Source organism: Watersipora subatra, chromosome 2 (assembly GCF_963576615.1).
Source record: "Watersipora subatra chromosome 2, tzWatSuba1.1, whole genome shotgun sequence".
Taxonomy (NCBI): Eukaryota; Metazoa; Bryozoa; class Gymnolaemata; order Cheilostomatida; family Watersiporidae; genus Watersipora; species Watersipora subatra.
Genome location: NC_088709.1, coordinates 46,223,792 through 46,251,466, shown reverse-complemented (window position 1 = coordinate 46,251,466; position 27,675 = coordinate 46,223,792). Strand labels below are relative to the sequence as shown.

General features: G+C 36.0%; 3 protein-coding genes across 4 annotated transcripts in view; 2 read left to right on the top strand and 1 right to left on the bottom strand.

The window, feature by feature from the left end:
- The window catches only part of LOC137388924 (trafficking protein particle complex subunit 12-like), a 30,384-nt gene extending 26,013 nt beyond the window's left edge, over nucleotides 1-4,371 (top strand). Inside the window, exon 13 of one of the 2 annotated variants that reach the window (XM_068075421.1) lies at nucleotides 4,116-4,371. In XM_068075421.1, coding sequence (XP_067931522.1) covers nucleotides 4,116-4,361 — 246 coding nt within the window. In that variant the 3' untranslated portion in view covers nucleotides 4,362-4,371. The remainder of the gene's footprint in view (nucleotides 1-4,115) is intronic. The other variant, XM_068075422.1, reaches the window with a different exon arrangement.
- A 954-nt stretch (nucleotides 4,372-5,325) lies between these two features.
- On the bottom strand, nucleotides 5,326-7,427 carry LOC137388925 (33 kDa inner dynein arm light chain, axonemal-like). The gene is made up of 6 exons (XM_068075424.1): nucleotides 7,278-7,427; nucleotides 6,864-7,034; nucleotides 6,532-6,673; nucleotides 6,136-6,314; nucleotides 5,777-5,941; nucleotides 5,326-5,512 (listed from the first exon to the last, which is right to left on the bottom strand). Exons 1-6 carry the CDS (start codon nucleotides 7,356-7,358, stop codon nucleotides 5,474-5,476), a joined length of 777 nt encoding a protein of 258 aa, XP_067931525.1. The 5' UTR covers nucleotides 7,359-7,427; the 3' UTR covers nucleotides 5,326-5,473.
- A 205-nt stretch (nucleotides 7,428-7,632) lies between these two features.
- Nucleotides 7,633-26,601, top strand: LOC137387859 (ER membrane protein complex subunit 2-B-like). Its single transcript, XM_068074374.1, has 10 exons — nucleotides 7,633-7,669; nucleotides 19,330-19,443; nucleotides 19,731-19,795; nucleotides 20,293-20,378; nucleotides 22,204-22,261; nucleotides 22,983-23,068; nucleotides 24,319-24,460; nucleotides 25,401-25,502; nucleotides 25,600-25,695; nucleotides 26,355-26,601. The coding sequence occupies exons 1-10, from the start codon at nucleotides 7,639-7,641 to the stop codon at nucleotides 26,421-26,423; spliced, it is 849 nt and encodes a 282-aa protein (XP_067930475.1). The 5' UTR covers nucleotides 7,633-7,638; the 3' UTR covers nucleotides 26,424-26,601.
- The last annotated feature ends 1,074 nt before the right edge of the window (nucleotides 26,602-27,675 follow it).

Below are 27,675 nucleotides of genomic sequence, written 5' to 3'. Positions count from 1 at the left end.
AAAGTGTTTTGTGCAGTTTAAATGAATTAAGAGAAAAAGTTGAACAACTAAAAGTTTTCGAACTTTTTCAAGCAACTGTAACTTTAAACTTTCATGTCATGGAAAAAATGTTGGAATAAATTAAGAGAAAAAATGAAACGATTATAAAGGCGTTTAAGTGTAAATGTCAAATAGTTAGCAGGTAAATATAGTCAATGTTTGCTGCAGTACAATAAACAATGATTTTGTACACAATTACCGGTATACGATTTTAATTCGTGATGCTATCCTGGGTTGAAAATATAGTATATAGTGGTATAGAAACTCATGTTAATTGTCCAATGCAAACACCTGATAAAGATCATCTAATTTTATATACATGTATGTCCTGTGCATGTTAAAAATTAATAACAAAACATTATGTCAACCTTAGTAACTATATAGTAACTGTATAGTAACTAACTAACCTACAGTAACTTTAGTGTATTTAGTTGTTATGATCTGCAATTAAATTTAACATTACATTATACTATGTGCAATATTTACCGTGGGGAGTTCTTACCTTCGAGACAAATGTATAACTTAAAAGTTGAATTTAACTTAAATGAGTTTAGCTTATTTAACATATACATAAAGCTAAAGGTTTTAGTATATATTTTACTAAACTGAACTTCGACTTTGTCATAAGCTAAAATTTTATCACTTATCTGTTTCCTAATGCATTTTCACTTTCATTTACAACGAATAATGCTGAACTGAGATGGCGAGCATCTTGTATCTCTTTCAGGCATTGTCGGAGGGATTTTGGCGAATTGTATATTGGTATTTTCGTCGTAATCAGCACACCGACTGCCAAATGTTGATTTCAAGATCATTTTTTGTTGATATTGTATGGTGGAAAAATATTGTCCTCACATGGCGAGGGCGAAAAAGTATCGTGTTTCATAGAGTAAAATCTTTTAAACAGCGGCATGGTAACCCGTAAACGCGTGAATGTGTATTAACAAATAATTTGGTGCGTGCAGTCGCGAAAAGACTATAGGCCTACAGTATACGGTAAGAGCAATGAATATGATAAGAACGGCTTAGCCTTGTGATTATACGCTCATTAATACACTAGTGATTTGTATGTCAAGAGTTCAAATCCAGTATTAAGGTGGTTTTTCATGGTTGAAACTTTATTGCTATAGCTAGACAGACAAATGACAGATAGCCAAATGTTGAGATATCGGTAGATATACATACAGGCAAACTCGGATAACTCACACTTCATGAGACCGAGCAAAAGTGTTTGAGCTACCAGAGCGTTCAAGTTATCAGAGCTTTGTCACAAGTTCATGTATTTATTAGTAGTATAACTCAAAAGCATAGATGGCTTGTTGCCAATTAAAAGGCTTCTAATGTAAAGTTTACAAATTTTTATTAGAAAGCATAGAGATTTTTTTATCACTTGAGATTTGTTTGTTGTTTGAGGTGATGTTATTGCCAGGACGTTTTTTAGATTAAAATTGACAAAACTTGATTGTTGTTGAAATGCTCAGAAGAAATGTCATCTTTCTCTCTGAGCATTTTAACCAAGATCAATTTTGCCGATTTTACTTTAAGTTTATACGAAGGTTACCTCGCTTTTTCTTGCTTTCGAAGGGCCATCGCTAAGCGAATATTTAGGAAAATTTGATTTTTTGCCAACCTTTAGAAAAGTCGTTAACAGAAATATTTTGCCGATTATGGCAATAACGATGCCTAAGAACTACTAAAAGTTGAGGTTTATCTTTATGGCTTGGAATAAAGTGATATTCTAAAGCGATAATAACTGTCTCGGTAGCGGTTGGGCAAAAAACTGTTCGAGTTAACGAAGTTAAGGTCGAGTTATCCAAAGCAATTTATCATTGCGTGGGAACGGACCAAACAGATCCGTTCGAGTTAACCATGTGTCTGAGCAGTCCGAGGGAGAGTTATCCATGTTTGGCTGTACAGTCATACTTCAACTTACGAGCTTAATGCGTTCCGAGACTGAGCTCGTATGTCAATTTACTCGCACGTTGGTGCAATTTATTTATATATAGAACAATTAAATATATATTGATTGGTTTCTATACTCTAAAAAATGCAAATAAAACACTCAAAACAGGATATTATAACAGGAAAAACATGTTGGTTATTGTCCTAACTTACCACATGCTTTCAAAAAGCAACGAATAAAAAAACAATGCAAGGAAATGTGATTAATTAAAATGTAAAATTAAATACATACAGTAGCAGCTAACGCTAGCATTTGCCAGGGAGGGAGATATAAGTGTTATCCTTCATTACAACAGTTGAATTTGATACATTTGGATTTTATCAAAGTCTTAAAAAACAAACTTAAAAGCAAACCTAAAAGCAAATTTTCATTTTTAACTTAACGTAATTAAAATTTCTTCGGCGTTCATATTTGGAAGTTTCTCGCTGGTTAGCTAATTTTTCCTTTGTTTCGCTTTTATGACTAGCCGGCCGTTTTAAGATAAACCTATCTAAGGGCGTTTGCCTTTGTCGCCCTTTCAACGTGTTGCGATTAGAACGAACACTGGTGTCGTCACAAAGGGTTAATGCACGACCACTAGCCAACTTGTCCGAAAGTCTATTTTTATAATTTTTATAGATTGCACCGGCCTTTTCACATAGGCCTTTTCGCCTTTTAACCACCGGCCTTTTCGCCTTTATTGAAACATCGTTTCAGTTACGCTGTCACCGGCTAATTGTTTATCTTTTATCCAATGCCTGAGCGGTCTCTCCATCAGCGGTCGTGAAGATCGCTGTGTTGTTTAGAAACTATGGTTAGTCCTTTTGCAAACTAAATGCCCTGAATACAACCTTTCGGTTTGATAATTGTAGATGTATTTCTGTCATATTGCTGAGCTAGATCAATCACGCATACACATTTCGCATATTTTACAATAATTTTCCGTTTAATATCAATTGTTATCATTTGCTTTTTCTTTCCAATATCTTTCATTTTACTGGCAAACTTTTGGTCTATGCGCCGTACTTTTAATTCACATAATTCTGCACTGAAAATTGCGCACAAAAAAACACGGTACAAAAGTATAACCTGAGTAGTTGAGAAATACAGAGTGATGCTGTTCTCATAAAACACCTCCGGCATACTTCGCAACTGACTCACGTGCTCGTATCTCAAACATTGCTCGTATGTTAGTGCTGACGCTTGCTTAAAAGCTGGCTCGTATCTCAAGTTTCTCGTACATTAGAGCACTCGTAAGTTGAAGTATTACTGTATATATACCGTACTAGTTGAATGTCTGGCATTGCATGGGTATTAAAAACAGCTTATAAACAGTGGCAGGTAATGTAGTTGTCTGAGGCTTGCCATTAGCCTGGCACATTGCCAATCACTAATTTGAGTAAGCTACTATCCGAATTGCTAAATGTTCTAATAAGAGCTGTTAGAGCAAGCTTTAGTGACGTTGGGTAACGCAGAGTGCTATAGGTATTTTAACCGAGATACTGATTCATATTGCCTAATTAATCCATTGCATCGCCCGTAGCTTAATGGTTAGGTTATCACCTGTTGACTGGGAGGTGTCGAGTTCGAATCCGTCACGACATGGATCTTTCACTCCTAGATTTTAGTTGCTATAGGTAGGCAGACGTTGAAATTTACATAAATATAGATACAAACAGTACTTTTTCAGCTATTTAAGTTTCATCAGTTCAGCTCCAAGCTGGCAAGATAGATGAATAACATTGCCAATGAGAGTTGACTTCCTGCCATGAAACAACTAGGTTGCTTTACAGACTTTAAGAAAAGTCAAATTGTGACACAAGAGTGCTCAAATCACAAATGTGATGAACATTGCACTATATATATATATAGATATCTAGATTGTTGGAATGGCTACTCCAACATTCTATATATTTATAACACTCTGCAGGTTTCAGAGCGTGGAGTGATGGTAGCACTAGGCCTGACTACTTAACCACCATATAGATAGTATATATATATATATATAAATATATATATATATATATCGAACACATATAACTTTTTTTATTAAGTTCATAATATACGTTCTGATGTCAAAGAAATGAAATATAGAAAAACTTACGTGTGTATAGCTGTTGTTGATCCTTTGTAGGCAAAGAACAACGCAGCTGTGTGTATGTTATACAGCGGACAGCTCAAGACAGGTGTCCTCCTACTTGAGGAGCTAATCATGTCAGATCCTGCCAAGTACCTGCAGGACATTACGGCCACCAACCTTTGCACCCTGTATGAGCTTGAGTCAAATGTATCGACTGCCAAAAAGCAGTCTCTTTTGTTTCTAGCTAATCAGTACAAAGGAAACGGGTTCAACATTAACTGTTTAAAGATGGCGTTGTAGATTATATAATGGTGACCGGTATTTGCTGTACCTCAAGTTTTGATGATCATTTTAAGATATCTGATGAGAATGTAGACCTTCACTATTTGTTCTTTTTGTCTTGCTTCCATGTTTAGACATGTTTCCAATTTTAGCTAAAGACAAAACTGTTGATAATAGTTCATTGTTGTTTCAATATGTAACTTACTAGTAATAACTTGCTAGTAAGTACTAAGAAGTGATTCCTAGCTAGTGATTACAGTGTCGTCAGAAATTTGAGACCACCTCACATTTTAAGACACATTTCCTGTGAGCGATGATTTTCTGCCTCAATTTTGCTAGAAACTACCGCTAAACATATACTAGTAGATGCAAAATCTTTCACCATCAATTTCGAGTGTGTTTCCATTGAGCAGTAATTAGCAATTAATTGTTTTCAATGAAACTTTGGATGCAAATGACCTTGACACGACTCAAGAGAGAGCCTAGTTATTTGCCTATTGTATTCACTACTAATTAACTTTGTGATACTCTAGCAACATTATTCAAACAGCTCTTGTGATAGTTGTAAAAAAAGGCTCATTAGGGATGTAAATAGCAGTTGGACTATTATTAATATAGATATAACACTAATAACACTAATTCCATCACCTCTGCTATAAAATGAGATTAAAACTTTTGCTTTATTTTGCTAGAACAAGGAAAGATTTCTACATCTAATGATGTGCAATATGTCATAATTAAATGGATTACATCGCTCCAGCAAGGGTGTCAAAGTGAACATGAGCGTGAATTGTCTGGTGGTCTCATAATTTCTGGCAGCACAACAATACTATGCAACTTTGAGTTTAAAAGTCTCTGAAAATGTGAGGATATCTGACCTTGGTGTCTTTTCAGTCACTGAGGTGAATTAAGAGCTCTATTAATGTATGTATTTATGTATTTATACTCGACAAACATGATATAAATAACAAGGACAGGTAGATGATATTATATACACAAGATTGTATCCAATGTCTGGTGTGATATTTCGTCATACAATCATAACTTTCTGTCATCATTCCTCATTTACTTGTATGGTTATAGCTGCAGTTATCTCCCATGGTTTGAACATCTTCCAGTCGTTGAATCATTTATTTCTTGTTTGGAGCTATGATACCTTCGAGCTGATTCTACAAATCAAATTAAGATACAAGTAGCTGATATGACTGGATAGAAGGATGACTGACCTAATAAATGCCTGTTTTACAACTTTCCATCATAATCTTAGTTTTTAACTGTGAACAAGATGCTTTGTTTTCAAAAGACTTGCAACATTCCTGTTAACATTCCAAAAAGCTAACAATTGGTTTAATCAGGGAGGTTGCCAAAATTTGAGTTTGCTTTGAGTGTTTGGTTTATATACACCAGTGGGAGAAAAAGCCTGCTAGTTTTACCTTGAGCTGAGCATTGGTTCGTTTGAGGAACTGCAATTCCTCGGCGTGTTTCTTCTCCTCAACCTGACGAAGTTCAGCAGCTCTTTTCTCTATTTGCTCGCAGCGTGCTTTCAACTCATTCACTTGCCTCTCCAAGTCACGTTTATCCTGCTCCAACTCGGAAATCTAAAACAAGCGATGAGCTCATTTGAGACATGAGTAATGTTTGCTGATTGACTCTACATACAGATGTTACAAATTTGTTTTTTAAAAACCTAATAATTATAAAAAAAAAACATACTAAATGCTTTATGAATGCTGTCGAGAGTTATGGACAGCATAACAACTTTTCTGTGGTATATCTCAGCCACAGTACCCACCTTTCTTTCCATATCAGCCTTCCCTTGTTCGGCTTGTAGTGCTTTTCTCATACCAAAAGCTACGCTGCTTTCATACAGTGTCTGATAGGCAGCTATTGTCATCCTAATCTCATCTCTCACCCTCAGCAGCAACAATCCTCTTTCTGCGCAGTTGATGGTAACCTGTCTGATCAGCTCATCTACAAAACAGCTCAAGCTGATTTCAATTGTTTATGTCGAATGTTCATAGCTGACAGGTTTTCTTAGCTAAAAAGTTTGGCCTGTTGACTATTCTAGTTTTACTTTTCGTATTGGCTTTTAAAGATCTATAGTTTTTTATGGTCTGCTTAGCAACCTTTATAAAACATGGTAACACAAAAACTTGAAGTTTAAAGGCTAAAGGCTATGAAATAGTACCAAAGCATTGAGAGTAGAGTTCACGTCGCACTGGGCAGATGCCGGTTTCTCTAGCTTGTCTTTGCTGTAGCCGTCTATCTAACTCTTCTTGTTGGTTTACCACATCCAATCTTGTGGCTGGAGTGCTAGACACTTGTTGCACCTGCCAATATAGTAGGTTATTAGATACTTTGAAATTTTTTAAATTCATTTTAGGAACTAAAGCCAACATTTTTTGGCCTTTGACAATAAACTGAACTCAGCCTTCATGCATACAATAAGATGGTCTATTAGCCTTTCGACAGCATTCGGCATTTTGTGCATATTATTTTGCAAAAACCAGAATCACTCACCCAAAGCTGGCCATTTTCGGTCCACTCTCTTGGAGGCAAAATCGAATTCAAAATCTCATCAGTTTGTTGGTTACTTTTGGCATCAACTGGAGGAAGCTTTTTGCTAGGTGGCGTTGGAACAGGTCCTGATCCAGGAGGAGGAGATGTTGATGTTACTTTTAATGCTCGAGACTACAGTAAAAATGAATCATACGTGACAATAAGAAACGACAAGCTAAGTCTTCTTCTAGAATTTCGAGACAAAAACTCGTAAAGTTGAAAACGTACAAGTTTGTTAAAAAAAACTATAGATTAGTTATAAAAATAATTACCATTAAATGTTAAGTTATTTTTGCAAATGCCTCTAAAACTTCGAGCACTACATTAGTTTGCAGATCAAGAATTTGAACAGCTTACGTTTCTGTAGTTTCTTACCTTCGGTGTCTTTTTCTCTGTATTTCTGCTAACTAAAACTGGATTATCGTATTTGACAAGGGATGAATTTGGAGGAATCATAACTGCTGCGTTAACAACGGTTATTCCTTAAAAAATACTCAAACAAGTTTCGTATACGATCGTGCGATGTTTGTAGTTGCGAACTAACTGCTAGTTGTGTTCGTTACCAAGGGTACCCGTTGTGGACTTCCGCTATACCATAAAGGCTTGAACGCTGTAACAACCTAGCTATGGGTGAAGAGCTCAAAGAGGCAATAGACTGCTACTGGATATAGTCGGTCGGACTGAAGCATCGCGAATAACCCGATTGAACAAGCCGTTCTTCGGTACTACTAACAACATGGCAGCTCCCATAGTCAAAGATTTTTCTGGTTTGTAACGAGCTATACTATTTTACTTAAAATTGACAAATTTGTAGTAATCTCAGTTTCAATATATTGGAAGTTCTATTTTTATGTTACCAAATTGACATCAACCTAGTTTTTAACAGTAGATTAGATCGTTTCCTTATTGCTCATATTTTAGCGTCATACTTTCTGTTTATGAGGTGTAGAATTTAGCCTTGGTCTATTAAACCAGAACTTTTGACTTTGAGACCATAAAGCGTCGGGAAATGTAAAACTAAAATGTTTATCAGTTGCGCTGTGTCATCTATTAGATAAACCTTTTTAATATTATGACCATATAACGCCGTAGGTCGCATTGGACAGATTAGAATATGTAGGCCTATATAGATAAACTTGAATAAGGGTCTGTCCATAATCACCGTTGCAACATTTAGAGAGGTTTTTTGCATGTAGTTGTTTATTAAGGGTCTTTTGAACGTATTAAACGCTATATTCTGATAGAGCTTGCAAATCTCTATGAAATGATATACCGGTATAGACCTATTGGTTACCTATGTGCACAACTCGTCTAGTGTCTTCAAACTTTTCAAAAACGTGTGTCACTCTTGCGACGTCAGAGAATTGCGATCTTATAAGTTACTTTAGCTATTTGAAAAACTGTGATTTATGATACACCACAATGGTTTTGCTGAGTTATGATGTTTAGAACACGCATAGCTACAATAGAAACCATGTGCATAGTAATATACATGTATGTCAAGGTGAAGGTAAATTACAAGCCTTAGCATTTGGCACCGTTGCAACAGCCTCGTGTCACCATTGCAACTCGTCTGAATTTTGAAGAGAATTAGTGTTGTAGATTATGTTTTAGTGTATATGGTTTATTGATGATAAAATAAAATGAAATTATGAGTTTAAACATAATTAACATAAAGTAAAAACTAACAAACATAATTGTAATGTGCTAACTAAAATCGAGAGTTTATATATACGCCTACATTTAGCAGTAATTAGATTATCTAGAATTTAAAAAGAACATGAAGTTCAATGGTATTATTAGAAGTCTTTAAAGTATGGAGTTTCCAAAAATATTGAATAGCTAAGAATACGACCTTATTCTACTAGTGATAGGTCTTCTTTAAAGCAGTCTTGATTTCTCTTGTTTAGTGTCGGACAAGACGGTGGCATGGTGATCTATTCAATTGTCACCCATGAAGTATCATTAGTTTTTTTTGTAAATGCACTAGTACTAGAATTAGCCTGCTTTAAAAACTTAATCTCATAGACTTCACTGTCTACCCCTCTGAGCAACCCTACATAGTTTTTTAAGGCTTTTTCTCTCTCGTTATTTTCGTTAAAACGAAGTCGGCCACTTTTAACTTGAGAATTTTTTGGTTATTACCACCTTCATCATTGTGACTGCCATCATCTGAGAATGGTGAAGCAGGTTCAGCTTCAACAGGATGTAGATGTACGAAGGAGTGCTTTTTTTGGTCAGAACTTTGGCTGACTCAACTATATGAAACCGAGTACTTGTTTGTTGCTTGCACATGATGTACATGCTGAATGTGTAAGCAGGCATGTGTAAGCAGCCAACGTTGATCTAAAAATTCTTTCTCTTCAGAAATAGTAGTAATGGGAATCACAATTATTTCTGCTGTAGATTTATTACATGCCATGGCAAAATCTTTGGCATCTTTGATTATCAATTTATGACTTAGTAGGCCTACTTTTTTGTCGCACTAACCTTTTTAAATATCCACCCAATCCATCTATTGGTCCTTTGCCATGTGATGTGGCAAAAAATTCCACTCCAGATTTTCTAGACCATAACTTTCTTTGAACTAATACAGATTTGACATGAGAAATTTGTTTTTGAACTGTGCTGCTGAACCATCAGAAAAAATTTTGAAACTGGGTACTTTGCTGTCAGCAGCACGTATTTTGCCAATGAGCTTGCCCATGAAGGTATGCACAGCATACTTATCATGGGTGGTACAGTCACTTACACAACACAAACTTTTTACACCAGCAGAACCCCACAGCACAATTGGAATTAATGTAATCTGTTTATAAGACCAGTGAGCGGATTAGATCTCGTCCTGGTGAAAAGTTTGGTACTTTTCACTGAAGTCCCCTTGAGCAACCACCTCATTTTCATTGAGATTTATTTTTGACCACGACTACGACCTCATAATACGACGACTGTGCATCTTTTACGTAGCAGTGTGATAGAAATCTAAGCCACTGATTAAGTAAACATGTGACCACGTCGTCAAAAATTTTGCCTTCATCTTTAGTCTTTTGTACCCATTTTTCAAAAGTGCCCCACTGAAATGGGACACTGTTGGAAATGGGGTACAGAAAACGGGGGTACAGATCAATGGGGCCTATATTCCCTTTGATCTTTGACTACTATAGTATACATAATAATCGGTACAATAAGAGTAGATAATGACCAAACAAACAGTTCCCGTAGCCAAGTTGCAATGGTGACACAATTATAAAGAAAATTCTCAAGTTACAGTGAAGGTCTGCTTGTCGGCTTTAAATAGGTGTGAAACTAATTTAGGATCCTAAAAAAATAATTTATCTAATGAAAAATAACAGTGCTAGGCTAATTTTTTCATCTTTTCTGTCGCCGTTGCAACAAAGAATATGCCTGCAGTATAGTGCGTGTCTGGTGAACATCAATCTACATAGACAGTTTTGAATTTTTTCGATAGATAGTAGACAAGTCACATAATACAATTACAACAGTTAATCATGGCTCAATGTTCTAAACCCCTGTTGAATACTAGTTGAGTTTTTAAAGATATTTTGTTTAAAATATTACATAAAATACCCATGATCTAATAATGATTTTGTTATACATTGACGTAGCATATCTTTAGGAGAGTCACATATTCCTACAATTTCAGGTGTTTACTATTGAATGCAAAGTTTTTTTTAACTTTCTTTTCGAAAAAGTCCTTCAGAATTAATTTATTTATGGACATACCCATATACATGTATTCGAGTCGAATGCCCAGTGTGTCACGGTATTAAAAACAGCTTATAAACAATGTCAGGTAAATTAGTTGTCCACCATTAGCCTGGCACATTGCCAATGGATAGTTGGTGAGCTAGCATCCGTATTGCTAAACTTACTACTAAGAGCCTTGAGAGCAAGCTTCAGTGACGTTGCACAACGCAGAGTGCTATGCGTATTTTGACCCAAATAACGACTCATATCGCCCAATGAATCCGTTGCGTAGAATCGTTGTAGCCTAATTGGTTAGGTTATCACCTGGTGAACTGGAGGTTACTAGATCAATTACAGCACGAAGATGATATTTCATTTCTACATTTTAATGGCTGTAGCTGGACAGACCGAACGATGGGCGTTGAGATATATATATATATATAGACTAGCTGCATTACCCGTCTACAGTAACAGATTCACGTGCAGCATAAGGTTTATTGAGAGTTGGCTTTCATACTGTAAAACAACTCCAAATATGCAGTTACGTCTCCCTCTCTCCATCTCTCCCTCTTTCCCGTCTCTCCCCTCTCCCTCCCTCTTCCTCCCCCTCTCTCTCTCCCTCCCTCTCTCCCCCCTCTCCGTCTCTCCCCTCTCTCTCCCCCCTCTTCCTCCTCTCCCCCTCTTTCTCCCTCTCTCTCTCCGTCTCTCCCCTCTCTCTCTCCCTCTTTCCGTCTCTCCCCTCTCTCCCTCTCTCTCTCTCCCCCCCCCCTCTCCTCCTCGCTCTCCCTCTCTCTCCCCTTCTCTCTCTCCCTCTCCCCCCCTCTCCTCCTCGCTCTCTCTCCCTTTCTCTCTCTCTCTCTCCCTTAGTTCAACGCAACACTTGCGGATAGACAACATTTTTGGTTTTTCTGTCGGGCGTATGAAGAAACAGTTTTCGGCGTGTGCCTACTTTTGAGCAGGCGACATATAGCTGGTCATGGCTGATGCAGGGTGACAGTAAGTCGATAGCAGCTGCTTTCTTTCTTTTCACAATAGCGTATCGCAACCCTCGAAGTACTCGTGAAAGTTCTGTAATAGTAAGTTACAGTAGGCCTACTCGTAGCTGGAAAGAATTAGTAACTCGGCTGCTGAAGGAAATGAACATGACCCACTATCACGAACAGCGGCAAATCCAACGTTATTAAGTAGTGGAGATGTGGCAATTCATAGACAATACAACATCGTATAAGAAACACTTACCTTTTTGATGTGGAAATTTAGTAGGTGAGAAATGCGTTTTTCCAGTGGCTCCAAGAAACAAACGTTTACGTGACCTTCTCGGTACACGTTGGCAGTAAATATTAATTGCATGTAAATAACTACTCGTTAATTTATTTTATTTAACGAATAGTACATTTGTATAGCTGTATAGACACCTTTGTATAGGCCGCAGAACTCAGGAAAGGTGCTTTTTAACACGGCAGAAAATTTGCCGTTTAAAAAGCGTGCTAACCGGGGATTTCGGTTAATGCGCCCGAGCGGTGAAAGAAAAACAACAGAATCGCCACTCCTTTATATAAGCCGTTTGACTCAAATCGGCAGAGAAAAGTAGCGGCTAATAGTCCATATTACGAAATTACGATATTACGATAATTAGTACAGTACTCATATTAATTCGGCTGGCTTCGTTCGACCGAATGGAAAAAGAAAGACCGCTCTATAATTTATTTACCGTTACTACACATATTAATTCATTCGCTTCGTACGACCGAAATTCGTACGACGATTATACTGCTCATATTTGGGAGTTATCGGTAACTCAATATATCGAGAAGACAACTCATACTATTAGCATATCAGTATTTATCGTCCATTCCTACGATGAATAGTAGGTTACGTATTATAATAGAGATACTAACCGGAGATTCCCGTTAATGCGCCCTAGCGGTGGAAAAAAACCACAGAATAGACACGCCCTTATATAAAAGTAGCGGCTAATAGTCCGAAAAGTACGGTACTCTATACCGCGGACACTCAATCACATACACACACACACAACGATTGCCGTTTATATAGTAGATACTATAGGTGCCTGGGTAATAAAAAATTCATTGGACAGAAAATTGTATTTAATATATATATAACAACATTTGCCATTCTAACTTTCAAACTACATATCATGAGAAAAGTGTTTTGTGTTTTTGAAATAACTTAAGAGAGAAATTAAAAACAACCGTAAAGCTTTTCAATCTTTGTCAAACAACTCTTAACTCATTCGCACCCAGGCGCGAGTTAACTCGCATATTTATAACGTAGCTATGCACCCAACGCGAGTTAACTCGCGTCTGAAATTTACCAACTCCTTGCATCGTTATTTTTAAATTATAAAAGAATATTTTTGATTAGTTAGAAAGACAAAGTTTTGGCCAATCAGACAAACTTTAAAATATGCCTTTATGACGTCTCCGGCAAAAGTTATAACCAAATTAGTACACCCATCTCAGTTTCTATCAAAACCGGAAATCGTCATGCCGACTTGAAATTTTATCATTCGTGATAATTTTTTTTCAACTCCAGAAGTAAATATGCAGATTCAGAAGTGGTAAGACATTCAAAGACTGCATAAATCAAATCAAAACATTATTTTTAGTGTTTCAAAGTTTTTATTAACTTTTAATTTTGCCAATTTGTATCGTTATGCTCGAATGAAAATGCACTCTTCACGCTGCCAGCCGTAGTCGGACTAACGTTATCTTTCAGTTTCGATAGGATCATATTGATTCATAGAGCTGTCTATGAAGTCTGAAAAGTCAAAAACAGAGTTATTGAACATATTTTTATTATTTGAAACATTTTCATGTTTTATTTGAGTTATATTGGCATATAGATTTGCTATGATTTTGTTTGAAGGATGATGCTCGCGAGGAAAGGTTCGAAGTTAGAGTTTCATGATTTTCATGTTCATCACTAACTGCATATGTATAAATAATAATCATAAATATGTATTGTCTGTAATAAATGAGTAATTTCAGTCAAACTTTGTATATTTTATAATTTTTATGGTGCAAATCTAACTTTGTTTCAGCAAATGACAATTTTTTCAAAATTTGAAATTTCCTGAAACTACCTTCTTTGAGGCACGGATCTACATAAAAGGGACACAAGGTGTCTATATGAATGTACTATATTTTGAAAGAGGAGACTTGGTTGGTTCTTTTGAAATTTGATTGAATAAATTATCTCAAGTCTGTCTCCTGTAGTAGTAATTTGAATTACGACAATTTTCTGAAAAATTAGCGGTATCTGGGGCTGATCGCCTAGAAATTCGTCGGGTGCGAATGAGTTAAACTTCATATTATGGGGAAAATGTTTTGTGCAGATCAAAAAAATTTAAAAAAAAACAAAACAACTTTAAAAAGTTTTTGACATAAATGTGAAATTATTAGCAAGTAATAGCTAAATTGAGTTGGTTTTGCTACGATTACAATAAAAGATGATTCGGTAGTGATACAATTAATACGAACTAAGAAAACAAACAAAAAACCCTGAATATGTAGAATTAATAATAACAATTCTTGCATAGAAGTGTGTGCGCGCGTGTGTGTGTATAAAAAAGATTACTGTTCCACCAGAAACTACCCGTCAAAATTTTGAATACGACGATACTGGTACCTCCCGATACTGGTACAAATGTAAAAACGAGATATCTTACTGTTTTTCTGTGACCGAATGGAGAGATAGTGTCAAGGCTCTTCCCACGGAGACAATATAATTGTCCGTGTGAGAAGAATTGGCCTTAGCCCCAAATATAGTAATTGAACCTTATGAAAAATATTTCTTAACAGGGGCGTCGACAGTGTGGCCTCATTGGTAAAATAATCAGCATGCGCTATTGCTGAACGCACCTACACACCAACACTGAGAAATATATACAGTACATGTATATATATAGATGCATTTGTATGCAAAGTTCAGATCGGCCGTCATTAGTCTGTCCGCAAGCTATCAGGGACTTGGTTTTGTGCTACATTGCACGTTCTCAACGATTTGACTAGTTTTTAGAACCTGTAAACAATAACAAAGCTTAGGCTAATTCTTATAATAAATCATAAACTGTATGTTAATGTAAGGTGTGCGCATGAACAACCTACATTAACACACAGTTAATGTAAGTTTATGTAAATGTAAGTATTAACATACAGTTACATACTTACATTAACATACATGGTTAATCTGGTTTTGTTGGTATCTAAATGCTTATGACTTGTTTGTCTTGTTGCAAGACCTCTTCTATTGTCGAAGGAAACAAAGTTCAGAGTGCAGTTAGTACATATGTATACCCTGTTAGTACATATGTATACCCTGTTAGTACATAACTATACCCTGTTAGTACATATGTATACCCAGTTAGTACATATGTATACCCTGTTAGTACATATGTATACCCAGTTAGTACATATGTATACCCTGTTAGTACATATGTATACCCTGTTAGTACATATGTATACCCTGTTAGTACATAACTATACCCTGTTAGTACATATGTATACCCAGTTAGTACATATGTATACTCTGTTAGTACTTATGTATACCCAGTTAGTACATATGTATACCCAGTTAGTACATATGTATACCCAGTTAGTACATATGTATACCCTGTTAGTACATATGTATACCCTGTTAGTACATATGTATACCCAGTTAGTACATATGTAAACCCTGTTAGTACATATGTATACCCAGTTAGTACATACGTATACCCAGTTAGTACATATGTATACCCTGTTAGTACATATGTATACCCAGTTAGTATATATGTATACCCAGTTAGTACATATGTATACCCAGTTAGTACATATGTATACCCTGTTAGTACATATGTATACCCAGTTAGTACATGTGTAAACCCTGTTAGTACATATGTATACCCAGTTAGTACATATGTATACCCAGTTAGTACATATGTATACCCTGTTAGTACATATGTATACCCTGTTAGTACATATGTATACCCTGTTAGTACATATGTATACCCAGTTAGTACATGTGTAAACCCTGTTAGTACATATGTATACCCAGTTAGTACATATGTACTAACTGGGTATACATATGTACTAACTGGGTATACATATGTACTAACTGGGTATACATATGTACTAACAGGGTTTACATATGTACTAACAGGGTATACATATGTATACCCTGTTAGTACATATGTATACCCTGTTAGTACATATGTATACCCTGTTAGTACATATGTATACCCAGTTAGTACATATGTATACCCAGTTTGTACATATGTATACCCAGTTAGTACATATGTATACCCTGTTAGTACATATGTATACCCTCAGGTACATATGTATACCCTGACCAATTCAAACGTAGTAGGCTAATAGTAGTAGTAGGCTAATAGTCGCAACTTGGTTTTGTTATCGGGACAAGATTAAAGCAGTAAAATTTGAAAAATCTTTTGCACATGACTATAATGCATCTTAGACGCGAATGTGATTGAGTATATCCTGGATATATAAATCCTAATTCTGTCCACATGATTAAATGCAAGTGAGCCAAAATAAAAGCTGTGTAATTATGTTTTACGTTTGTGTCAGACTTATCAATTCTAATTAATTAAAAGTAAAGTTCTCAAATTGTCACCTAATGACAAGAGATTATGAGAAGAGATCGATCACAATTATTTCGACTTCTTTTTGTTGCACCAACTGTTTATCTTCTTTTATAATTTAGTTAGCTTGTGTTCTGAGCTTAGTCTTCAGCTGGTTAGCTACATGAATGTACATATATACTTTGTTAGATATTAGGTACATGAGTGTATATACTTTGTTAGATATTTGATGTTTAATTAAATTCGTGATACTTGAATACATGAAAATAAATTAAATATTATGTTATATCCTTGGTATTTAGTTGTTAACCCTTTCGCGGGCAGAGCGACGTTTTTGTCGCTTTGCGATACGGCTGCTAATGGGCAGTGCGACGTTTTTGTCGTTTCAGTAACGTATTTTATTATTGCAGTTTCTGGTTAGCTAAATGCCGTTTTTTATTTAATTTTTTTACAAATAGCAAGCTACGATATCGTAGTTTCGGTTAGCCTCAAAAATTGACTTTAAAATTGTGAAAAAAACGATCGTTTTTAGCAGTGATGAACAAATAAACTTTCGAAAAAAATTAGAAAATTGTTCTAAATAATTTATCAACTTTTATTTTTCTTGGTTCGGTTTTAGCTTTTATTTACCAAATTTTTCGAGAGTTTGAATTTAGTTTACTGTCATGGCGACTTCTAAAAGAACCTCCCGAGATTATTCTAATAAAGCAAGTACTAGTACCGAAATTACTAGAAGATTCAGAGCTGACAGTGACTTTTTAGATTTAGTAGCAAGAGATGACGGTGAATCAGGTTTGGATTTTGATTGGAATGACTTTACATCTGGAAGTGACAGTGAATAAAAGGCTGGTAGCAGTAATAATGAGGATGTGAGTAGGAGCGATGCCAGTGCCTGGAAGAATATAACCAACATAAACAGAGATAAATCTCCTACAATTTAGCAGTTTATAGCAGTGACAGGCCCAGTATTTACTCCAGTAGATGCTCAACCAGTAGAGTATTTTGAAAAGTTTTTAGAACCTGTCAATCCAGGAAGTACATCTTTGTGGGAGCTCTTTGTTACACGAATAAGTACATGATGCAAAGACTGTGATGTGGGCCTTTGTAAAGGAGAATGCTTTCGAAAATATCATTCGTAAATAGACAATTATTATGAAAAGCATATATTTATGTTATACATTTTTATTTATTTATAATATATATATTTGCCCATGGACATATACATGTATACATATGCACCTTTAAACATAGATATATACACATAATAACACACAGAAAAGTGTATGAACCTTTTAAAAAAAATTGATTTTTTGGAAAATTAATTCGCCCATGGGAGTCTGATTTAGTTTTGAAAATTCGCCCGCGAAAGGGTTAAGGTATTTAGGTTTTTACTCAATTATTTTACTTTGTTCCAAGTAGTATCTCTCTAGCTATTTCTCAACTTATTAATTTTTTTTTACTGTTTAATTTATCTCATATTTGAATTTGCTGGATGCTGATCCACATAAGCAACACAAGTGCATGAGTCATGCAGAGCATTCTACTGTAGGTATTATGAGTTAAAGTTTTCAGCTATCTGTTGAGGTAGTACACAAAGTTGCTCAGATATCTGTTATGGTAGTACACAAAGTTGCTCAGATATCTGTTATGGTAGTACACAAAGTTGCTCAGGTATCTAAGCTGGGGCGTTTAGAATAAATTATACAAGTATAATTTTTATCACAAACAAAGGAAGCTAGTTTCTCTTAATCTCAATGCATTACACTAATAATTCTTGTTTGCACAAAGAAACAAGTCTGAATGTATTGAAATAATGAAATCTATAAAATAAATTACACCCAACCTTTTACAAGATTTCATAATACTGTACGAAATGGCAAACAACAAAAGTATATCAGCACAATTGTCATAACGAACTATATTTGACCATTCTGGATAAAAACATGCTGAGTCTCAGCGCAGTTTAGCGAATCACCGATGTTACCAGTTGTACAGGCTACCACTTCAGCTTTAGCATCTATTCAATCAAAATTAGTACATCAACTTTTGGCAAAATTATAGAAAGGTTAGATGGAGTTTGAGCATCATACCAATATAAAACATCACAAGTTGGATGTCAAAATAGTCATGCATCTTTTTCTTATAATAGGCCTATAATAGACATTAATTGGCATCATGTTTTAATGAAGTATCTACAATCACTGTGTTTGCAAGCTTTGACCAAATCAAAATAAATGTGGTGAAGTTAAAACTCTTTGTTCATTCCTTTTTCGTATGTGAATTAATCAGCTAAAAAATTAGAACGGTTCAATCTTCTGATGGAAAGACTAAAAACGGATGCAAATGAACACCGATAACATAAACATATGTATCCAGTTGTGGTTTGGGACAAATGGATGGGCATGACTCTCAATTATAGTAAAAACTAGCGGAATGCACGGGTATTAGAAATCAGCTTATAAACAGTGACATTTAACGTAGTTGCGTGCCATTAGCCTGGCACATTGCCAATAGCTAATTTGAGCAAGCTAGTACTTTGAGTACTTACTGATAACAGCCGCGAGAGCAAGCATAAAATTACGTTGCGCCGCGCAGAGTGGTATGCGTATTTTCGTCTACATACCGACTCATATCGCCTCGGAATTCAATGCATCTCGCGTAGCTTAGTAAAATATTTGCCTGGCGCATTGGAGGTTCAGAGATCAAATCCAGATAGCTCATTCACGGATAGTTCATTCCTAAATCTTAATAGCTATAGCTGGACAAACTGAAACACTTACACACATCTACACACAAACTTTGAGATGTATATACTGTATATAGATTACAGTCAAAATTGTTTTTTCTGTGTTAATCAAGCTGGCTTAGTTGATATAGAAGTGAAAACATTCAACATTGTATGGCTGTATTTGATTTGTAGTCAATGATATGCTTTTTGCAATGCATATCACTTGCTGACTTTTTAGCAGATATTGATAATTCACCCATTATTTGCTAAAAAAAACTGCTAGCTAGAGTTCTAAAACCTTTTTGGGGACTGAATACACAACTGTAATAACTTATGTATAGAGTTATTTTACCATTTACCTTTACGGTTGTTTTATATTATTTCAGGTGCTGAGAGGCGGCTTCAGCAGATGCGAGATGAGAACATACGCCAGAGCAAGGAAGTAGTGGACCTGTGGAGGAGATTTATTTCGTCCCATATTGGCCGACTTGGTGCAGACAGTAAGCTGAGCTGTCAGATTTCCAATCAGAACTGATCCGTTATTATACTCTTGGCCAGTGATCTGTTCTGAATTTAGAGCAATGACATTTTAGTATGACTCTGAGGATTAAGTTTTGACACTTTCATTATATGGGTTTCACTTTTGTCTCATGCTCGTAGCAGTAGCTAGACTCGAGGTGTTCCAGCATATTCGCAGGCCAGACAGCTGTCTAGAGCTAGTCGGCTATTGAAAAGTTATGTATAAATGTTACTGAGAGTTATTGACTGTAACACTTATCACTTATAGAATGGCTAGTACTAGAGCAGGCATTTATAGCAAGCCTAGATGTGGGAGACATCGCCGTGACAACAGTAAGTGTCACACTATCATCTTATCTTTTGTTCTCAAACTTCATTGTGAACATACAGTGATATGCTATATTGTGTGTATAACATACAGTGATATGCTATATTGTGTGTATAACATACAGTGATATGCTATATTGTGTGTATAACATACAGTGATATGCTATATTGTGTGTATAACATTCAGTGGTATCCTATATTGTGTGTATAACATTCAGTGATATGCTATATTGTGTGTATAACATACAGTGATATGCTATATTGTGTGTATAACATACAGCGATATGCTATATTGTGTGTATAACATACAGTGATATGCTATATTGTGTGTATAACATACAGTGATATGCTATATTGTGTGTATAACATACAGTGATATGCTATATTGTGTGTATAACATACAGTGATATGCTATATTGTGTGTATAACATACAGTGATATGCTATATTGTGTGTATAACATACAGCTATACACTGGGTATAGCATGCAATACTATGTTGCAGGATGTCTACGATCTGTTGCATGCACAGTTCTCAGGGAGCAACAGACTTCTTAGGTTACGTGGCATGTACTTAGAAGCGAGGGGCAAGTATGTGCTACTATATATAAAATATCATTGTTTTACTTCAACTAAACGGTAATTGGCTGCTGCTCTAGTATATCGTGAATAGAATATCGATTATCCACTGCTGCTGGTCATTGTTTAGAGGTCTATGTAAGCATATTCCTACATGGTTTAGACTTACAATTCAGAGTGGCATATACTTCTTACTAGCATGCGTATGCTCAGTCTTGATTAGTCCTCTGCTGTTTGAAGGGTAATTTGTGATTGGTCATAAAGACACACTATGTAACTCTACCCTGATGGTTGGAACAGTCGAAATCGTCTTCTCCTTGTGTAATTCCTTACTAGTATTCTTAGTAAACATATAGTGTCCATTGTCTTTGTCAACTTCATCTCCTATCAATGGAAATGAAGTCATGATTTATGTCAATTTTATTGTTCTGTTTAGTAAATAGTTTTCCTTTAAAGATGAACCTACGCAAAATTTTTGTGAATCTTATCAGAAAATATTGGTATTTTTTTATCATTTGCAATTGTTTTTGATGTTCGAGGTGATCTGACTACCAGGATGTTTCAGGATTAAAATCGTCACAACTTGATCACTGTTGAAACACTCAGATCAAGTGAAAGTGCTACTATGACATCTTTAGTCGATATCAACCATAGCAATGATAGCAACTAGTTACATTACCTGGTGTGTATTTTGCTTTAGGGCGTTTTAAGTGTGATCAAGTTTCGTCAAATTCTATTTTGTAACTGCCTGGCTGTCAGATCACCTCAATATCAAAACCAATCGTTCTCATTTTATTAAAAAGTATCTCAAAAGAATTATGATACTTTCTGATAAAATCTACCAAACTTTCGTGCACGTTCATCTTCACATGCAGCATTGTAAGGGTGAACCCTTCAGTGTTGAACATCCTTTATAATACTGATCAGGTTTCTCATCTACCCTAGGACACTTATATTTCGCTTGTATTTAGTTTCGTGAGTAGCATACAGAGTAAAATTTTGCTGTAACTTAATTTCGCCACTCTGATGAGTGTGAAAATATAGTGAAGTGAAAATAAATGAAGTGGAACAAACACAATTAGATTCCTCCGGTCCAGTTCACTGGTAAGAGGAAAAAAATCTATTTGGGACTAGTTTGTATTTGTGAGCCGCAAATAGAAATGTGTTGCCGAGATCGATAATGCAATTTGATCACTTGCTGCCATTTGTTTCTTGGACTATCAATGACATCAAGGTCCCTGCCGCCGTGGCTGATGTGGTACCAATATTAGATCTCAAGTATTTATAGCATGCGGTGTCCATGGCTCAGGGTTGTTATTGTTTTTGGTTGGTAGTAAAATTCATCACCACAATAATTATTATTCAATTTTATGACTTTCCCTACCAGACTTTCATCCTCATCAGTTAAAAATTCAGTGACTAAACTAAAATCATCATCTTCCTCATTTGTCTTGGCTTTTCCAAAAAAAACTGGTTATTTTAATTTGCTTTACCATGCTGCTCAGTCGGTGTATTAGCTATAATAAGTTTAGCAGAAATTGACCAATGAGCCCAACCACACACAAAAATTGCCTGCATTTATAATATGACGATTTTATTGTGGATATCAATGGCCATCAATAAACAAAGCTATTTAATTTCGCGTTTTCGTTCGTTATGATAGTTTAGTTTCGCTCATGAAATTTGTGTGAGAGGATGGCTCCGCGAAAGTTAGATGTCGCGAATACGTGTGTCCTAGGGTATGGGATGTTTTCCGGATTCTTAACACGCACCTGTTGAAGGGCATTACCTGTTGTTAAACATTTGTTAGTAGATGAGGATTGCTTCATATTTTTAGGTTTGATGAAGCAGAAGAGATATACGCAAGCATTCTCGCGGATGACCCTGTGGATTCTGTAAGTTAATCATCTTCCTTCCATTCACTGCATTTTATCCTTCAAAGATATCTTTGTTCGTGGTTGCCATCTTTTCAAGTTTCTGAGCAACATTTGTCATTTTGATATCAAAGGTACACATAAGTTCATGAACTAGTCGATTTATGGTTTTGAGTTTACACTAAAATTATGTTGGCTAAATTTTTTATTGTAATGAACTGATATGAATGACCATGGTAATGTTACATTGCTCGGTCATTCATACAAATCTGATATTGCTAGATGCAGTTAAAATCTTCAAAGATTACTATTTTCAGTTATAAAATGATTTGTTTATAGTCCTGTTGTGTGGAGGGTACGCGCTGTAAAACTCTTGCTGCCTGAGGATCTGACTTAATATTTTTGTTTGTTTCAACGCTTTGAAGAAAGTGACAAAGAAACAATTTTCAAAATTTGGAAGCAGAAATATTACGTCATTCCATGAGTTGTGTTCCCTTAACTCTCTGAATCGTAAACATTAATTTTCCGCTCAATTTTTCTAGCAGTTGGCATTTTATTCAAATGTTATTATACAGCCATATGAATAGCAGAGAACAGCCTAGTGCAGCAGTTTTATAAAACTGAGCTCGTTATGTATTACGGCATGTCATCCTGTCACTGTGCTGTCACGTCATGGCAAGTGTCCTGTCATTGCGTATGTCATTATGTATGTCATATCATTATGTATGTCATGTCATTGCAGGCAACGCAGAAGAGGATGGCATCTCTACGCAAGTCTCAGGGTAAAATATCAGAAGCCGTTCAGACACTCAACAAATATCTAGAAATGTAAGCATTTGTGACCTTGAGTGGTTGCTATCTAGTTTCTTAGCATGCAAATTGGTGTGTATGCCATACCTGTATTTGTATGCCATATCTGTGTTTGTATGCCATACCTGTATTTGTATGCCATACCTGTATTTGTATGCCATACCTGTATTTGTATGCCATACCTGTATTTGTTTGCCATACCTGTATTTGTATGCCATACCTGTATTTGTATGCCATACCTGTATTTGTATGCCATACCTGTATTTGTATGCCATACCTGTATTTGTATGCCATACCTGTATTTGTATGCCATACCTGTATTTGTATGCCATACCTGTATTTGTATGCCATACCTGTATTTGTATGCCATACCTGTATTTGTATGCCATACCTGTATTCGTATGCCATACCTGTATTTGGAGACTAAGGTAATCAACTGAGTAACCCCCTGGCCTTTAAACCTACAGACTTGTGGGGCCCTAGTTTTTAGTTTCTTTAGATACCTTTAGAGCTGAGGCTTCTTCGCCACAATCAGCATGATGGCTACTTGAATATCGCTTTAGAAAATGTGGGCATCCTTTTTGCAACATTTTGTTTGCAAAGAATCAATTGCTGCGGTCAATCCAGGCAGTGCATTAAGAGTGTATACGGGGGTGTCAAAAACACTGCTACAACGTTACTAATTAATCTCTGGTTCGGTGATGTTTTGGGCTCTTCTGGTTGACTTCTGCGACTGCTCACTCGTCACGTACGCTCCATCTTGGGTTTTCCTTTTCACAAACTTTTTGGTAAAGTTAATAAATAGAATTCTGCTATTTTATCTTAATTTATTAAGCTCTCTTCGTTGGAGGTAAAAAGTTTCAGCATTGTGATCAATTCCCAACAGGCATCATGGCTTAGTTCGTGCAACTAGTTGACTACGGATGAATTGAAAGGTGACCGCCACCCGAAAGCAAGTCAACTTTAATTTAACAAGTTTTGTTTTGAGGGATACTTCACAAATATCGGAAAGATCTACATATATATATATATACATGTATATAGTGCCACTCTGAATTGGTGACACGTTAGGGTGCGAATTGTCGACAGTGGGCAACTCCTTACTCATTCGAAGCATGTTGGCGCTGTTTATGAAAGTTTGTTTTATATTTTATAAAGAGCTGAGTTTAGATGTATCTGTAGAACCAAGTTGTTCTCAATTACATTTCTGTACTGTTTCATGTGTTGCTGGAATCTTTAGTTGGGGATGTGACCGCATACTTTTATAGAAACTGTATGGACTTTGAGGCCTGGTTGGAGTTGTGTGATCTCTACCTCAGTCAGTGTGACTATGAAAAAGCTGCCTTCTGCACAGAAGAGCTGATATTGAACAACCCCAACAACCACTTGTATCATCAGAGATATGCTGAGGTTGGCTGGTTATTCCCGATACAATGAGCCCTTGTTGCACGTTTTATGTTTACCCAGTATTATACTGGGAATGTTAGGTACTATTTTCCCAAAGTTTCACTCTGACTCCACCATCACTGTGGTCAAAGGTTTGCTAGTAATTATACTAAAGACTCTTTCGAATTTCCTACCCATAGAGGTATGCATATGGGTATACATAGAGGTATGCATATGGGTATACATAGAGGTATGCATATGGGTATACATAGAGGTATGCATATGGGTATACATAGAGGTACGCATATGGGTATACATAGAGGTATGCGTATGGTTACACATAGATGTATGTATGTGAGTACACATAGTGCATATGTAAGAACTATTGTTCAGGTTATGAATTGTATTTACTACTACTATTTGGTACACAATGGTATATAATAATACAGTGATTGAGGCCTCTCTGCCATTGGTTAAGTATATACCTCTTAAAACTGTAGTCTGTAATCTTTGTAATAGTTAATATTTCTAGGCTACGCTAATAAAATCATTTACGCCATCCAACAGATGCCTGTGGTTAATGCTAAAATGGTTTCATTGGATTCATCTTTAGGTTCTACCCTTATCAATAGAGCAATTGTTACTCTGTTGTATATCATTCAAAGCAGCTAGTAGAAGATAACTTCAAGTTTATGGTTTTATGCATTCCTTCGTGATTTCTCGTCACAGACCTCCTTGTCAGTAATAGATATTGTGTACCCCAGATACTCGTAGGAACTCTAAAGTCACCAAGTATAGGCACAGTGTTATGAAGTTGGCCACAAGTGGTAAACTAGCGTTCTGCATCATGAAGGCTCTGGCTATAAAGTTGCCTGTCGAAATTTACTTACAATTCCTGTATAAATGTAGCTGTTTGTTATAAGACACCTGTCACACCTGTCACGTGGAGTATGATATCTTATAGATAAAGTACAGTCAAGGTGATTTTGAGCAGGCCAGAACCTATTTCACTCAGGCATATAAACTGTCTCAGAGCAACATGCGTGCCCTCTATGGAACAATTCTGGTATGTAATGACTATATCATTCTGTGTTGTTTCTCTCTTGTGTAGGAGGTAGGATGTTTGTCATGCCTCCAGTCCTTTACTCTCTGCCTCCTTACAGTGTTCACAGAAGTTGGCAGCTGGTAAAAGTAAGGGCAAGTCGGAGCACTTTTCAATAGCCAAAAAATCCTTAGCCCTGATTGACAAGCAAATGGCTGTGAGTATTTCTATGAACCTTCAATTCTTTGTGTTTACTCTATGGATTCATTGTTTTGTCTCACTAATATTCTATGTAAATATTGCAAGGGCCAGAGTTATCAATACGTGTTAGAGTGAAACAATCGTTGCTAGCTTTCAGCAATTTGTATTTGGTGCTGAAATTGTAACAACATTTTCAATGCATAAAATAATCCTACTAAGTGTACAACACAGATACTTAATAACACTACTAAATATGGTAACACTACCAAATATGGTAACACCACCAAATATGGTAACACCACCAAATATGGTAACACCACCATATATGGTAACAATACCAAATATGGTAACACCACCAAATATGGTAACACTACCAAATATGGTAACACCACCAAATATGGTAACACTACCAAATATGGTAACACCACCAAATATGGTAACACTACCAAATATGGCAACACTATCAAATATTGTAACACAGCCTAATAAGGTAACACTCCCTAGTATGGTAAGTAACCAGGTTGACTATGAAAACTCTATGTAGTTAGCAAGTGTTTAAGTTGGGTGGGCTTGCACAAAGCATAAGCAACTCTGGCATGTTTCCACCAACATTGCACTGCAATTTCAATCATATGCTTTTTTTGAAAAGCTGTGAATGAAGCATGTCTGTTGTAGACCTCTGATGTGCCTACTCAGAAGATACACGATGCCGCTATGGAGTCATTAATTAGTGGTATTCTGTGATACATTTATTTTGTTATATATAATATATCTTTTCAGTTCATTGTACTTACATGGTCTCTTGTCATTATTGAGAATTTTAGTTCTTTTGCAATGTGAATCAATTTATTAATAAAATGGATACAATTTTTTCACTGCCCTTATAGTAGTTGCTTTTCTGAATAAATTGAGAATGATTGTTTTTGCTGGCCTCCTGACTATCACTCAACTGGGGTTCTATACCATGCTAGTGCTTGAGAGAATTGGAAGATTGTTTTACCCTTGAAAACAGCGAGCCTTGGGTGAGTAACGATGCAGCGACGAGTTAGAGTGCTTTCAGGTTCTCTATATATACACTAGAAGGGTCCAAGTGACAAAATATTGAATAAGTAACTATTTTTGAGTACACACTAAATTATTCTTTATTTTACGCGTCTCTATAAACTTGGAATTGTCCCTTCCCTGTCACTTATTGATATATGACCTGGATGGTGATTCTCTGATGACCCATGAGTGGAAAAACTTCTCAAGATACTTTAATGTTTTTAGTCAGCTGTAAACAAACATTTGAATTGTTGTAGAATAATTTGGTGCTTATATGTATTATAGTAGAATGGATAAGTGGTCCGGCCCAGTGTCGTATAGTTTCACAGAATCCCGTGACCAAAAGCCGGAAACAAAAACGCTTGATTATAAACAAACCCAATCGACATACTGATCTCTAATGGAATATTCTTACCTCACTCTCAACATCTCACTCTTTTGCATTTACTTTACTTTATTACAAAGAATCATTGGTAGTTTCTTGTAGAGAATTTTGTCATTTTTCAAATGGTGTATAATACAACAATCAATTTCAGAGCGACTGCCAATGGGAGTAATTTTTGGTGGTTAGTGTAGCGGCCTCTTCATTATAACTTATATAAAACAATAGTGGGAGCGGCTTGTTTGTTTGGAGCCGTGCGAGCTCCGATATGCGCATCCGTTAGCAGCAAAACTCTGTGAAGTTATACAGCTCTGTACTGGCAGAGTCATATAGCTTTAAAAAGTCTCGCGACCAAAACCGGAAACAAAAACATCGGATTCCAAACAAACCAGATCGACATACTGATCTCCAATGGAATATTCATATCTCGCTCTCAATACCGCTCTTTTTTGCATTTACTTTACGTTTTTACAAAAACGTTATTAGCAGAATTTTGTAGGAAATTTTGTTTTCTTTCAAATGGTTTGTGGTACAACAATCAATTTTAAAGCGACTGCTAATGGGAGTAGT

Coding starts and splice junctions, on each gene's coding strand:
- LOC137388925 (XM_068075424.1), bottom strand. CDS start 7,358: ATGATTCCTCCAAATTCATCCCTTGTCAAATACGATAATCCAGTTTTA. Junction 6,674..6,863: donor CCGAAAATGGCCAGCTTTGG/GTGAGTGATTCT, acceptor CTATATTGGCAG/GTGCAACAAGTGTCTAGCAC. Junction 6,315..6,531: donor ACTCTACTCTCAATGCTTTG/GTACTATTTCAT, acceptor GCTGTTTTGTAG/ATGAGCTGATCAGACAGGTT.
- LOC137387859 (XM_068074374.1), top strand. CDS start 7,639: ATGGCAGCTCCCATAGTCAAAGATTTTTCTG. Junction 23,069..24,318: donor CTCAACAAATATCTAGAAAT/GTAAGCATTTGT, acceptor ATACTTTTATAG/AAACTGTATGGACTTTGAGG. Junction 24,461..25,400: donor ATCATCAGAGATATGCTGAG/GTTGGCTGGTTA, acceptor GATATCTTATAG/ATAAAGTACAGTCAAGGTGA.